Source organism: Pagrus pagrus, assembly GCF_965226575.1.
Source record: "Pagrus pagrus genome assembly, chromosome: 8".
Taxonomy (NCBI): domain Eukaryota; kingdom Metazoa; phylum Chordata; class Actinopteri; order Spariformes; family Sparidae; genus Pagrus; species Pagrus pagrus.
This window is the reverse complement of record NC_140192.1, coordinates 4,644,558-4,660,578: the sequence shown is the minus strand read 5'-3', so window position 1 is coordinate 4,660,578 and position 16,021 is coordinate 4,644,558. Positions and strand designations below refer to the sequence as shown.

General features: G+C 43.1%; 1 protein-coding gene across 7 annotated transcripts in view; it reads right to left on the bottom strand.

Annotated features, from left to right (window-relative positions):
* Positions 1 to 16,021, bottom strand: part of osbp2b (oxysterol binding protein 2b) — a 47,583-nt gene that overhangs the window by 18,448 nt on the left and 13,114 nt on the right. For 6 of the 7 annotated variants that reach the window (XM_084360472.1, XM_084360473.1, XM_084360474.1 and 3 more), the window contains one exon: positions 1,346 to 1,596. In XM_084360472.1, coding sequence (XP_084216598.1) covers positions 1,346 to 1,596 — 251 coding nt within the window. Of the gene's footprint in view, positions 1 to 1,345; positions 1,597 to 11,213; positions 11,308 to 16,021 lie in introns of those variants that run through there. The other variant, XM_084360478.1, reaches the window with a different exon arrangement.

Below are 16,021 nucleotides of genomic sequence, written 5' to 3'. Positions count from 1 at the left end.
AGAATAATATGCACGTTAATAAGCGACTATCCAAGTGTTGCAAAAGAAGCATAATAAACAACAGAAGCAGGCAGAAAGACAAACCTCATGTGATTGTCTGGTTTTAGTCAGAGCACGTCTGTCTGTCTAACTGTAGTCCAGAAGGCTCTCACATTCCTCGCCAGGCAGGGAGGGAATAAGGTTTGAGAGGGGGAGCAGGGGCTATTCCTGTCACCCCCCCGACCCCACCCCACCCTGCCCACACCCACTATCATATCTCGTATCAGTCCTTCAGGACCTCGACACTCACTGAGCCCTCGTCCACTGGTACCAAACTGTAAAGCCCAAAGGTATTTATCAATGTGGCGAATGTAACGGGGCCAGATACAGTAGAGCAACGCTCGGTCTGATGCTGGTAATCAGATCCAACACGTGGCGGTGACTGAAAACCTGACAGTGTTTGTTATTGTGCTTTGTTAAATGGAGATATTCAGGTGAACATTTCTGCTAAACTTAAATATGTTATTTTAAAATAGATGTTTTTCTGCTGCTCTTCCCATGCTTAAGTTTAGAGCCCTTTAAAGATCCTTTGTTTGTGTTTTGGGGATCTATAAATAACTGTACCTGATTCTACAACAGTTGAGATGTACTCTCAGTTATACGCACCTCCATGCTAACAGAAAGTCAGATGAAGTTTTGTAGTCCACATAACATTTCTGGAGTTTCACAGCAAAACAGCGTTGCAGCGTTCTGCTAAACAACTTAAGAAGATGAGAAATTAACAAAAAAAAAACAACCGAAAAAAAACTAAAACCTAACATTGTTTTATAAAGCAGATCTTCATTGTAAGCTAAAAGTGTTAAGGCGCGTCCCGTCTCAGGTGGATGCGTGAGCTTGACTATGCATCAAGGGTGTAAATAACATCTTCTTAGATCAATTTGGGATCTTGGAGCTTCCAGAGACTTGGACCATGATGATTTTATGTTTTTTTAGGGTTGTAGAAATGTTTTGTGGACTCCAAAACTTCACCATCAGCATGGAGGTAAGTAGAAAATGACAACATTCTTATTTCTGCGTGAACTAATCCTTTAACAGCTTAGATTTTATCCATCATGTTTAAACATAAGCCTGATTTAGAGATGGTTATGTTTGAGAAGGTTGAAACAGGATCTGGCCGGGCCTGGAGATGCTTCTCTTAACCTTAATCCTACAAGCCTGCAGCTCGCTCACTCTCGTTTAACATGTCACACCGTGAAGTGATCTCATCTCTCATCGCTCTCTAACCAGAGCATTATAGACGACCTGCATTCCTGTCAAACTGATCATGCCTCGGCGTCATGTGGCTCGGTCTGTCCCAGATACTCACATTGATCATAGCATTGGAAGTGATGCGGAAGAGGGTGGCTCGCTCATTGACTGCCTTGATCTTCTCCCCTCCCTCCACGGGCACCTTCAGACCCTCGAGTTCACTCAGGGAACGCTGCAGGGCCGCCCCGTGCTTGGCGATCAGGTCATTACAAGTGCTGAGGTCGTCGAGCTTGCTGACGAGTATCTTCAGGGTGCCCTGAATCTCGCTGCGGTCCGACTGGGATGTTGGCTCCTCGTCCCCCGAGTCATCTGGAGAGAAGAGGTTTAGAGGTCATATATACGGCATCTTGAACAAGAGAGGCGATTCAGAAAGATGTTCCTTGGGGAGTTTGTGAAACATTTCTACTAAATAAAAAGCTACCATTGCTAACAAACATCCAACTCCTCCGTTGCTCAGTGGCCTCCACCCGCAAACCTGAATCACAGGTAACTCATTATAGACTAAAAAGAGCAGAGGCTGCTGTGTGCTCAGCGCTATGATTTGATTCAGAGCTGTTTATTAAAGACAAAAATAGATTTAAATAACAAAAAGACATAACATAGTTGCTATGGTGACAAAACATTAAGCAGTGATTTGTAACACTGATTACATTTGTGTTAATTGGACAGCCATTAGTCAGATTTTACAGATGGTTTCACATAAATATGCCCATTAAAACAAGATAGATTCAGACTGCATGAATCCTTGGAAGCTCATCAAATGCAAATGTAAACCCTGTCGGGGCATTTGAATACAGAGCGCTCGTCCGCACCCATTAGCCTTCGCAGAAGCAGCTGCCTTTCACTATGATGTCACTGAGGAGAGGTTACTCGAGCTTACACAGAACATACGAGAACAGTGTCGCAGCGTCAGCCCAACATCACACACACACACGTATGCACACACTCCCAAGCACGAGCACACACACACTGACAGAAATATACCAAGGGAAAGAGCAAAGGTCCATAAACAGCAGAGTGACATTGTGAAAGAAACAAGTCCAAACAGGAACAGAACTCCAGAAAATAAAAAATCATATTGTGGTTTTTATTATAGAACAAAACACCGGGGAACCGTCATGTTGGATTTGAACTACTGAAGACATTTCTGCACACCTGGGTATCAATTATATATTCACACAGAGGAGTATTTCCCAGCATCTCTGTTTGTGTTTCTCTTTTAATAAATGAAACTAACAACAGAAGACCATCTGGCTGGGAAAAATTAACAGTACCAGCTACAGTGCCGGCGTCCATGCTCTTGAAACGTTATGATATGCTGAAAACTGAAAACTTCAAAACCAGAAGCAGGAGTATATGAAGAAGAACAAGGACAATGAGGAGGACACAGCAAGGTTAAAGGTTCAAATACAGAGAGAGAGAGAGTCTCTACACGCATGTAATCCACCCTGCTGACCCTCTTAAAGCTCAAACGTCTAGAAACTGCTGTTCTGCTGTCTTCTACACAACCACACACGGCATGCTTTGTCACATTGAAAAGGTCTGTTATGAAGCTAATAGCGGACCCTGTCACAGTCTTGGTAAGAGGCAGCACTGCAGCAACACTTTCTCCGAAGAATGTGGCAGCTGGCTGTGACCTCGCGGTGGAAGAGACTATCACCTCTGTCGAGTCTATTTACAGTACACCGCGCAAGTATAACATGGATCTCCGCCTGAGGGATGCTGGTAGTCTCAGGGCTACATCATGTAACAGTTATATATAAAGAGGTCAAATTTGACCTTAGACCGGCTCCACTGAGGAACAAGAAGCACAGAGATGCATCCACACTGGAGTTATCGGTAAGCAGAGCTGCTGCTTGACAACCAAAAACAATGCTCCAGTTCAGCGTTTTTAAAATGAGTTTTGTAATAGAAAACAACATCTGAACTGTCAGTGAGAGCGTGTTAGCATTGATAACACATTTAACTTCATTGTAGGTTCTTGTTTAAGTTGCCTCAAAACATGTCTTTGGCATTTCTGCAATTTGTTGCGACTTATTCGGCAACATATCACTTCCTTTCACTACACAATCAGTCGTGATCATAAATAGATGGAGGTGAAATCCTTTTATCTAAGAGGACAGAGAACCAAAAGGAACAAGGGTAGAAAGAAAAGAAACCTGGGGAGGGAGGGCAACGGGGAGGAAGAAAAGGGAAGAGAAAAGAAATCTCTCACCATGTTTGAATTCCTGGGCATCCATTTTCACCCAAAAGTAACCTGAGTTCAGCCAGGGAGAAGCAGCACACAGCTCTAGGCTCAGAGGTAACGTGTGAACATGCTGAATGGGCTTTCAGAGGGACTGTGTCAGACCATTAGGGACAAAAACAAGACAGTCCAGCCAAAGGTTAAAGCAGCCGCCCTACAGCGACAATAAAACCCCAAAGGGAACATGGATCAGAAAATGACACCAGCATTCGCCCATTACCAGCCGGCCACGGAGCAGAAATCCAATTATTGTGATGTTCAATACAGTCACAGGCAGGTAAAGAAGAAGTAAGGAAATTGACCGGAGTGTGAGTCGAGTCCGGCTGCAGCGCGAAGGAAAGCACGAGACTGTAAAAGAGGAGAGCAACTTCAGAGAGAGTTGGAGCGGATAATGAAATGAGCCGTAAATTGATATGGTGTGACTACGGCAGAGCAGCTTTAAACATATAAGTTAGTTGGCATGTGGTTTTGAACTTCCTCCCACGAGGCAACAATTTCCCTGCTCCAGGATCACATTTGATTGGATACACCCCTGAATAGAGGGATTTCCGTACAAAAATACTAAAAAAATTATGTTTTGACATATTTCTGTCATATAATAAGAGAACAGAATCACTGACAAAAGGACACAGGGCCAAAACATAAACCTAATGACAGACAACAGGCCAGAAGCAAGCACCTTGTTGTGTTGTATCGTTAAGAAACAGTACTATACAGAAGCCCAGAGAGGCGAGTAAGAAAAGATTCCTGTGATCCATTTTCTAAGTTTTATCCACATTGTTTTCTCTCCTGTGTTTATGACCTTAACACAGTTGATAAGGATAATTGGCAGGATAATATCTCACAGTTCCTTGTGCCTTCCTGCACAAATTGTCACTCTAGCCGCCGTGCTCAGAATATGACAAATAGCAATAATTGGTGATCCTATTAGGCCGATTTAACGAGCATTTTGCCTCACAAAAATAGAGCCGCATAAACAGCGATTCAAATTATAATTTTTCTTCTGCTTGAAATATCTGGCGGGCCAAAATAAACCTTACGGATGGCCAACTTTAGCCCGTAGGCCCCGATTTGGGAAGCCCCGCTCTAAGGTGACCGGTAAATGGATGAAAAACTGCTTCCGGAGATACTGATACTGAAAATGGTGTACAGTAATACCTAGCTCCTGCCCTTTATCTAATTTGAAGTAATCTAATTTGAATTTATCTAATTTGCAGCATTGGAAACGACAAACATCAAAGGCCAAAGCACATTGTTGAGGAACATCAAGTTTCCTCAAGTTCAAATTTGTGTAAACAGGATACCGTGTAGCACACATGAACAAACAGCTCATCAGTCTAAAGCAGATCTGAAATGCCAGGAGCCAGAAAATTAGTTTCTTTGCAGGTTGCAAAATTCTTGCAAAACAGGCCTGTCTCTGCACAACCGGTCATTGCTATGAAAGTGAAAGTTTCAACACGAAAGCCCCCTGGAGGTCTCCAGTCATGTATACGTCAGGAGCAGACACACCAACAATCTTCATTTTTGATTTTATGAAATCAAACAGAAACATGAGACATATTTTTCTGATGGAAAAAGTCACCACTGACTGACCTTCAGGGAACTCAGCCCCTGTGCTCCTCATCACGTCCACATTTGAGAGAGTGAAATTACAGAGTAGCGTCTGGATAATATGCAGGATACTGTTGGAGGGACACTGGGTGGTGATTAGGAGGAAACTCATGGGGCACTATGTCTGAATCTACTCCAGAGAGTTGAACACATTTTAATGCCAGTGGATTGGCTCAAGCTAATGATTTTTTCCAGTATTAAATGATATGTACAGTTGGGACGTTTAGGAGCAAACAAACACACATGGCTGAGTGAATTTTGCAGCACTGCAGGGGCGCCTTGCTCTTATTATTCACCCTCATTCTGCCAATGAGTTCAGCTAAGCGACGGCACTTAAAAATAAACTGTCACATGTACCAAGGCATATTTGCTCGGACGAGACTCTGCTTACCGCTCGCCGCCTGCAAAACTAATTCTCTTATGAAAAAGCTCACTGAAACAAGTCGCGAGCTGCGAGAACACACATATTGGGCGTCGGTCAACGACACCGAGGGGGAGAAACCAGGACACAAAGCTTTCTTCGATCTAAAATGAAGCCTCCACAAGTATGTCAGAGATGCCCTTTCTGCAATGTCCTTTTGGTTCACTGGGCCAGATCCATAGGGCGTTGATAAAATGTCAAGCACTACCGCACAAGTTTGACTACTGGAGATGAAAACCATTTCAGATAGATGCCCAAACGTATCCTATCACCTGTACATGACTCACACCTGGGATAAAAAGTGAAGACAGGGTTTTACACTAAACTTGAGTCAATAAATAGCCAATCCACGGTGTCTGTACATCACTGCTCAGCGCTCCCCCTCACATTTCCAACCCCTTCCCTTCAGGCAGCAGATGTGGATTGATGGCTCTCCGTAGCGAAGTCGACACCGCGATCTACGGCCAGGAGCCCATTACCACGCCAGTCATGCCTCAAGGTCGGACTACCTCCCCCTCCCCCACAGCCTACCACCTAGGCGAACACCCTGCATCGACACCAATGCAGGTCTGTTTTTAGTTCCCACCCACTCCACACTGAACCCACGACCTCTGAGGATGGCGATATAATTTACCTGATCAAATCACAACACTTCAACTTGCAAACACATCCATCTTCCCTCCTCGGCATGTGCACAGCTTCCTTTGCCCTTCACTCCTTCCTCATTGTCCATCTCCGTGTTGAGCACAAAAGAGCGAGGGAGGGAGAGAGAGAGCAGGGGAATAGGATGTGGGAGAATGTAATTGGGAGAGCAGCGGTCTCCGTGCTGTCCCACTGTCGGGGCTCGTCTCTCTGCTCGTCCCTGAGGACAGGCTGTCAGATCAGTGGAGCCAGGCCTCTGGCTGACAAGACGTCACCCTGTGGCAGGAAGACGTGCACGTCGAGCAGCTGCGAGAAATGAAAGTACTGCCCCTCCGGATTAAAGATGGCATTTAAGCAGACTGGAAGGCCTAATCAGATGGAAAACTAGTGTCAGAAAATTAGAAAACAAGCTCGCTTTAATTTCTAATGGTTGTTACAGTTAATTTTCACAGCTCAGATACACCAGTGTGAACATGTGATAGTGTGAGGCAGTTATGTCCGAAGGCCCTGACACACCAGGCCACTTGTCGCCCGTCAGGCATCGTAAGTGAGCTTCAGTGGCTCTAGCTGTTTCGCTGTGTCCTGCACTGTTGGCACTGGACAACCTTTATTGGCGGCTTTTTAGCTGATTGAGCATGTAGAATCGGCGCGTCTCGTCAGTGAGAGATATCACTCTGATTGACTGTTCACGTTCAGTGCACGAGAAGAGGTTAGAGGTGACTTGAACACAGCGTAGTGATGAGAAAGTTCAAGTTTAATATATATACATAGATTTAAAATTTCCTATAGATATCACAATTACATCGTTATGGTGAATTATTTTGACGTGAAAAATCTGATATCATGACAGCCCTACTGTGAAAGACATCTCAGAATCATAACAATTATCAATTTGAGATATTGATTGCAATAAGGCAGTCTTAAAGCGACTGCAATCTGAAGGCTGCCCTATTTTTAGCACAGAGACAGGTTGTACCTGTGGTTGGAAAAAAATTCTCTCAGTACTGACAGCAAAGAGAAAGGAAGATGACTGTTTTTGCAGCTGTTTGATGGAGTCTGCAAAGGGAAGAGAATAATTTGAAAAGTGTATCAGAAACAGGAGCGAGGACGAGCTAGATGAAGAGCGAGGATGTGTCCCAGAGGAGGGAAGTGTAATCCTGGCCAGTAATTGCTAACTGGCTCCTTACCTCCCCTGAGATGCATCATGGGGAGACAAACAGAGAAGACAGCAGGTTAAACCCAGTAACACGGCACTCAGCTCTCCACAAGCAAATGAGAAATTGTGCAGTGCAACTCATCACTGTCCCCAAAGCTCTGCAGTACAGCTCTGGCCCTGTATCCAATCGAACACTCTCAGAGAGCAGCAAACAACAAAAGAAAAGATTAACAGCAAACTGCAGCAAATAAGCCATGAGTTTGAATTCAGTAATATCTTATAATGTGCTAGGGTAGACAAAAAATGAAAAACAATCAGTCTGCTGACTACTAAACTATAGATTTATACTCTAATGTGCTGAGTAAATTTGATAAATTCCCAACTGGTGCAACGAATTTTGCTCTTGCTTACTGCATGACAGCATGAAGGTCGAGGTCATTAATGGTCCTACAACCTCAGCATCCTAACTGATATGTCCACTGCACACATATGGTGACTGTGACAGGGTTTACAGGATTATTCTGCAGTAATATAAATACGTTCGCTGCTCCAGAGAGACAGTGAATCACAGTGTGTACAACATGACAGAGTTTGCAGTGACCTCTTCATTGTCTGATGTACCGTAGACTATAGTAATGAAAGCGTTTCCATCGTTGAAAGGGAAAAAGGCTTCATTAAAACCCAGCTACATGAGACTGGTAGGCATACATTAACGATATGCATGCTCACATGAATTCTTCATTTACATGCAGCTGCTCAGCCCGTGAGAGGAGGAGCGTCTGATGGCAGCTGGCTCGTGTAAAACACGGCTGGCACATAAAAAGATAAAGTTCAAAAATATGAATGCTTCTGACAGACTGGTCTCATTAAGATTTACTGTACACGAGGTGCGATTCATCAACAATTATTTGCTCGTGTGACACAATTTTGACACAAACATAAAAGTGCAACACATCCTCGAGATGCAGAGTTGTTATTATTTCAACATCACTTTCAGTTATATTTACATTTTTTATGAAATCAAAGCCTTTTTCTGATATTATTACAGTCTTTGTTCTTCCTAAATAGCCATTAAATATATTTACATGATCTCTACATAGTAGCTTTAACTGTTAGTGGCGGAGTCCGTCATTCGCAGGATGGATTTAAGATGCATGTAACATGTATGTGAGGTTATCTCCACTTAGATTAAGCAAGATAGTGATCCATGAGACGGTACACAGGATGAGAGCACGATCGTGATCCATCACACTAATTGTCTGGCTGCCAGCGCTCCAGGATAATGAGCCATGAAAGGTGGAAATCAAACCAGGAAAAGAAGTGACCTTATTCGCAAAGGAGTAGTAGAGGTGTGTCTCTAAAGTCCTCTTAAGTGATGTGCATGAATATTTGAAATATTAAAAATGATGAGAGCCCTGACCCCTGCTCTCAAACCCCCTGAAAACAGCATGTGGCGTGACTGTGTGTTTTATATCTAACTGTGCACACTGACTTTAATGTCCTGAGAAGCAGAGACATCCAGCACGTCACCGAGAACTGATTATCAAAGTGATGTAAATTACCATGTGAGAGTCCACATGTCCACAAACCACTCAACATAATCCTGTTGATCATCCTGAGTACACCAAGAAATGTCCCCCTGGGTAAGAACATTTCATTGTCTGACTGCAGATGATACTGATTATCAATGACTCAACCTGCAATTTCATGAATAAATGTTTTTCATGGCCAGGGACTGCTTTCATTTACAATAATAGACATGAATAGAGAAATGTGAATGACCAGGCCAGACCTACAAATTATGGTACAAGGGCAAGATTGTACACATTATCTGTGATTATTACAGTACAAGAGGCAGACATCTGGCTGCATTTGTGCTCTAATCATCCATTTTGAAATAATATTGTGTATATATGACCATAGGGAGATCACAACTGTGTTAAAGTTAACTAGACAGAAGTCACAACATGTTTCAGAGGCTTGTCCGATAGCAATCAGGTTTGTTAGACTTCATCCTCAAGTCAACAATCACACTCTCTCTCCTGTACAGTATCTTTTTTTTTTAAGCTTCTCTCTTCGTTTATTTTTCACAAATCCCAAATCCTGCCAAAAACTGGAGCTTTGCCTCCATGACAGTGACAATGACATAGCTGTCAACCAGAGATGATTGTTTGGCAAGTGTAAGCCTCCCACAGTATCATGGGGGGGGGGTCTGCGCCACTGTAAGGCATCTTATTATTCAGCCTGTTTTATTTGGTCCTCTTTAAAGCAGTGGCCCAGTTGGAAAAGTAGGCTCTCCAATTTACTGAGCTGAAATGGTTTTTACTGGCCCTGAGCCCAACGTGTAACCATTGTTACTGAACTCTACACTCCAAGTCATTTACATTAAACTATGTTCTGCTATGTCTCGGTACCAGCGGAGGTTGATTCAGTTGATTTGGCTCTGATTTAAAATGCATGTAGTTCGTCTCTACGTTTGTTATGCTACAAGCCGTGACAGCGTAGGCTGGTAATATTTTCACTTTGTGAGTTTGTGTGTGTGTGTGTACGTGTGTGTGTTATGGCAAAATGTGGTCCCGGAGACACCAAACAGGAACTACCACAGACGTTGTTTTGATTACTTTGCCAGTTGTTTATGTCTGTCCATGCCTACCACAGAGCCAGAGCAGCATTTGGGCAAGAGCTGTAAAACAAATCAAGTGCTTATTAACAAATTAAAGCACTTTTGTATCGCAGTATTTCCACTTAGAGCTACAGGACATTTATATGAAGGCTTCTGAGCTCTGACAGGACGCCATGACACTATAATAGAACAGCTTGTACTGTAATGTCATCGGAGGATTTCAGACTAGTGTTCAGAGAGGTGATGTGTTTTGCTTTCGACTCACTCTTAAGTTAATCACATCTCGACATTCATATTGAAGAGAGTGTGCCGAAGCCTACTGTGAACAGTCCTAAAACAACACGGGCTATACCACCTGTGCCAAAACTCATTTCAGTGAACAAACAGGCAAAGTGAGCAGACACAGAAAGCCCAGGGCTTAAGAGCACAGCTGTTCAACTCAACACTGTCCAACTCTGCCACAGGCAAGAAAACCAGAGATGAAGAGAGAGACGAAGAGAGATCGAATAGGAAGAGACAGTGAGGGGGAAGTGCTCCTCCAAAGGTAACAATATAATCATGAAGAAGAAAGAAAGAACTGTAGGATGCTATTAAACCGCCATGAGCTGTAATAGGATATCGATTTGTTCTGTGCAAAACCCTTTCCTATTTGGACGACATGTTATGCAGTACTGCTTATAAGTGGACAGAGGACAAATAATTAGTCACTGCCCTCAGCACCCTACTACATGACATGAAAAACGTGTCACATTTGCACTCAGGGGACAGCTTCTAGCACCCTCGCGTGTACAGCGTGTCGTGTTTTTGGAGTTTCAGATGCGAACGCGGATGCACGTTGCCAATGAAACACGTACAGGCCTGGCAAGCTCCGACTCATCCATATGCAAATGTGAGGTGGAGCAGGCGCGAAGAAAAGAGGGGAAATGAGTCTGAGCGAGAGCAGCACAGGAGAAAAGAAGGGAAGGTGACTGCATGCGGTGAGGAGTGCAGGAGAGATGACAGACTGCTCTTTTTACAGCGTGAGGCGCTGCATTGTTGAGGGAGGCTGCAGAAAAAATATGAGCATCCATGGCGACAGATGACAGACGGATGGAGGAATGACAGCTACCTTTCACATTACGATGAGGAGGAGACAGCGGGATGAGGAAGGCTTTGTCGTTGGACACATGGAGAGGAGTGTGACAGCTCCGTGCTCCTGTGTTGTAGCTTTAGCCATAGCTGTACTGACCCTGGTTGAGTTTACTCAGGCAGCCCGAGTTGCAGAGGGAGCGGACCGTCCCCGACTCCCAGCAGCTCCGGCCCTTCATCCCACTCTCTGCAGGCCTGATCCCACTCCACGCTCCCTGAGATGCAACGCTGCCCCGAGAACTACATAATCCCAGCGAGGGGGGGGCTGAGGTAGCGACTTGCCCTGTTCAGCATTGCAGGGTGCACACACATACGTGCACACTCACAAACATACATACATACAGCAAGCAGACAGGGGAGCGATGCAGGCGCTCCCTCTTGTAGTCCCTATCTCCTCTCCTGCATTGCTTCCCCTTCTTCCGGAAACACACATTCACAAAGCTCGGCACATTTACAATTCTCCTCCACATGCTTCTCTCAGTGCAGTGCAGATTGGAGAGGGGAGGAGGGAGGGAGGGAGTGAGTGACTGAAGCAGAGAGGAGATAGGACTCGGCAGCCAGCAGTCATCTAAGACCAGAATGCATTGCTTCCTCTCCGTTTCCCCCCTGTCCGCTGCTTTCGTAGCTTGACAGATAAAGCCAAGTATTTCAGGAAGGCTGAATGGCAGAGATTGTATTAAGTAAAAGGCTATGTCGCTTCAAAAATGACTCCATGAGGAGCTTACGTATGATGAGACATGATTGATGAGAAGATTTCAGATTATATTACGATTTATTATTAACTCAGAGGGATGTTACCAGATCAAGGTCGAGAGGTCAAATAAAACAACCTTTAATAAAATGCCCATTTCCTCTCGAAATGACGCGTCCCTCCTCTGATTGTCCTCTGTCAGAATATCTTTCTAGCTTGACGGACAACTTCAAATCCGACCTCCCACACAGAGGTCAGCGTCACTGCACCAATGCATTTACAATTCATTCTGTAATACCGAGCCTCATCCCCTCCCCTTTCAAAGCAGGTGAAGGTTATCGTTTCAGTATCACTGCCAGTGTACATATCACACTGTACTGAGAGGTCACCTTCGCCACCTGGACTGTTCCCCCTCCCCTACACTGTGCCCTTCTGTGAATACACATTACACCAATTATATGCAATTATTCAATATGTACTTAAAGCAGAATCAAATAATAATGTACAGTGTGACCATATCCTGTTATTGAACTTTCTGTTTTAAGCTGGCCGTTTATGTAAGCGGACTCCATTTTTAAACTGTGTGCGGAGCGGAGAGAGGCACTGAGAACATATGAAGTCACATCCTTTGGACCGCTGCGGAAAATCTGATCCGAGTCCTTCACATCCACAGTCCAGCAGCATAAACAGCTTACAACTAATTACTGAGGTCTCATTTTACACTTACAATCCACTCAGATATTATTATTACAATCATGATAACAACCAGACCTGAGGCTGGGTGATAAACCAAATGTATCACATTGCTGCCATCTCAAATCCTTTTGCTAATCTAAATATTTAAGATATCAATAATAAAAATAGTCAAATAGTCTGAATCACATAAACTTAGACAGAGAATAGCTACAACAAACAAGGACATCTTATTGTAAATCCAACCAATCTGCTGTAGAAGACCAAAAACGTTAATGGATCATACTGTAATTAATCCGGACAAACAAACACAAAGTACACCAGTGGTCGGTGGTCTGTTTTACCCGGCTGCTGGAAACTCAGCGTTTTTATAAATTCTCTGTTTAGCCTCACTTGCATTAATTTCTCGTCTCGTACTACATGTCTGCCTGTGCATCATGCTCGTGTTTGTATATAAATATATGTCGGTATGGTTTTTTTTTAAAATGTATTTATCATTTTAAATGATATCAGATAATGTTCTGTGAAGTGTGTTTAAATGTGTTTCAGTAAATGGCTGCATCTAAGTGCCTATCTGTGGTTTTAATTACCTCGTAATGAAATACTTTCCTTTGTAAACACGGCCTCTGTGGAATTTCTAAATTGCATTCAAACCATTGCCATCAATTAGAGTTTATTCTCTTCAGGGAGTGACTGATAATAATCAATGTATTTTAGTTGCCCAGGAAACCTTGGATGCTGAAGGCAGCCTCTCCCTAATCACACGTCTATTTTTACACTGAAAACATCTTACATGTATAAGGAATGCCGTGAATATATCTGGACTGTAGCTTCAAGAAAAGCGACGGCTGCGACTGCTTCATGCTACCATTTCCTTCCTCCATGTGTTATCCAGCGCGGATACAAAGTGCGAAAACAGCAGTGCAAATTAGGCCAACGGAGTCCCTCTTGATTTAAAACACTACTACAGCTTCACGTGGAGCTTGTCTACTATAATATCTGTCTTGCAGGGATTTTCTAAAATATCTTATTACAGCAGAAACAGGTAACAGGGGGAGGGCTGCTGTGGGCTGTAAGTGAGGTGAGGGAAGTGCTGACAGGGCAGGATTGTTGGACTGTAAATAAATAACATCCCCTAAATGTCCTGGGGCATGTTCGAAGAGGTGCTGAGGCATGAAACCTCAATTAATTTCACACTTGACCTTCATCATTTCTCTTCTTTAATGTAGCTATGTTTAACCTTGCACAGGGAGACAAACGTGATCAATGCCCTTTGAGATACATCATCTTTTTATCTGTTCTGTCTTCTGTTGTAGACATTACTCTCAATGTAATGTGGTTTTAAAATATTCAATTATTATAATTGAAGATGACAAGTTGCAGCTCTAGTTTTAATAAGAATGAAATATAACCTTTAACATGAACTATTTTCTCATGCTACAGTATTTGATTTCACATTGTAAACTACTAAATGTAATTATCAAGTAACACAATACCATTAAGTATATATACACAGACATCTCTTTAAAGTACCAACACTTGAACCACATGAATGTAGATGAATAGAAGTTAGATTTAGAGGTTATTATTTTATGCCGTTTTCATTTTGGAAGTTGAGAAATTAAATCAAACCATGAACCCTGATTTCCAAATATAGATGACTCCAATCATCTATAATCTCCAATAAGTAGATCCAGTATAAAAAAACGCTCTGGGCTCTGGAGTGTTATCTAAGTTGATCCAAACATCACATGATCTTCTTTTAAAATCCCAAAGTTAAGCAGGAATCCAATCTCACATTCCCTTGTTTATTTCCTGGAGGGGAGACAGTCGAAGGCCAAACAGTCTGAAAGCTAAACTAAAGAAGAAGAGGGCGTTTAAAGAGCACGAGTTACAGTCTCATTATGCCAATTACTGCATTAAGATCCAAGAACCAAAACATTCCCCACAGGCTGAATGAACAAGCACTGAGCTCATTAAAACCAGTTCAAACAGCTCAGGTCACGAAAACGGTTTCATCGTGGGAAGAAAAAAAATGACTTTTTTAGAAGACACATTCTCATTTTCAGATCATTTAAAATATTGGCTTCGTCGACTCCAGCAGCAGTGGCCATATTAACGTTACATACCCATGCCAAGAAGAGACCACATTATGCGAGACACTGTGCTGCCTCGCTGTCACTAAGGCAACGGAAGACAACTTACATGCAAGAACCCGAAAGACTAGAACCGACTGCTGTGACACACAAGCCCGAAAGTGATGGCTCCTAATGGACCGACTCCTCCTGTGGCGATAATAACCTGCTAATCCGAAAGGAGGTGGAAGATCTTTAATTAACCACAAATGTTGGAGTTAACGGTAATTGCTTCCTGCGTCAGCCTGCACCGACTCATATTAGAGAAACCATGCATCAACTTGATGATCTAGCAATCGCGAACAGACACAACACTTCATATCAAAGCCCCACGCAGCGGAGTGAAATTACAGCTGACTCTCTATACACCGGGGCAATGAATCATCCAGCCCTGAGTGCTCTTAGTCATCACTGACAAATAACCTCAAGCCCAGGTAGCATGTTCGCATGGCAGCTGTTGGGGTTGGCATCATAAGCACCTCTGCGAGTTGTGCCTTTAAAATTTTTTATGTTTGAGGGGGTCTTCAAAAACATCCCTGCACCTGTCTCGAAGCACGTGGAAGTGATGATAGCTAGATATATTTTTCTCATTGATATGCAAATGACATGCACCAAAATTCGATCGGTAATCTACCCGGTAGGTGATAAATAATGAGGCTCTATCGTGTCTAAGACTGCGCACATGCTCTGCTTTAAATGTACACTCTTCTAATGGAAAATGTAACATGCACATAAACACAGCTGTTCATTTGTTCAGTGTTTATGACCATACAGCCTTCCTTTTATAATGAGAAGTTATGAAAGTGTTGACAAATGCCGCCTGATGCAGACTGGCTCAACAGAAAAGTAAAAAAAAAAAAAAAAAAAAGCACAAACAAGAAGTAAATGAAAGAGGAGAATGGTGTGAAAACAGCTGAAAGCCCAAAATAATTACAAAACATGTTTCTCTTTCTGGAACATTTATAACAATCGTTCTCACCATCAGTTAGAGAGTCTGTTAGCCACGAACAGAGATGAAGCTGTTCAGTCTCACACTAATGTTAAGTTCAGCTATTCTGTCATCATGCTTACTGTACTGAACCAAGAGCTCAGATAAAAGGGCTACGTCATTAAAAAAATATTTTTTTCTTTTCATCTGTCACAGCACTCACAAAAAAAACAATATCCAGCACACATGGCAGACTGCAGTGTTGTGGGGAGAAGATCAGAAGTTGGTAAGAGCGAATCGTGACGGGTGAAGAAGGTGTCACAACACAGAAGTCCACAGAGGAGTAAGGAGGAAAATGGGAAACCTGAATACCGAACCACTGTTGTCCTAGTGGACCGAAGTTTAGCTAATTTATATTTCAATGACACTGCCCGAATCAGCGCTCTCAATTTCTCATCCTC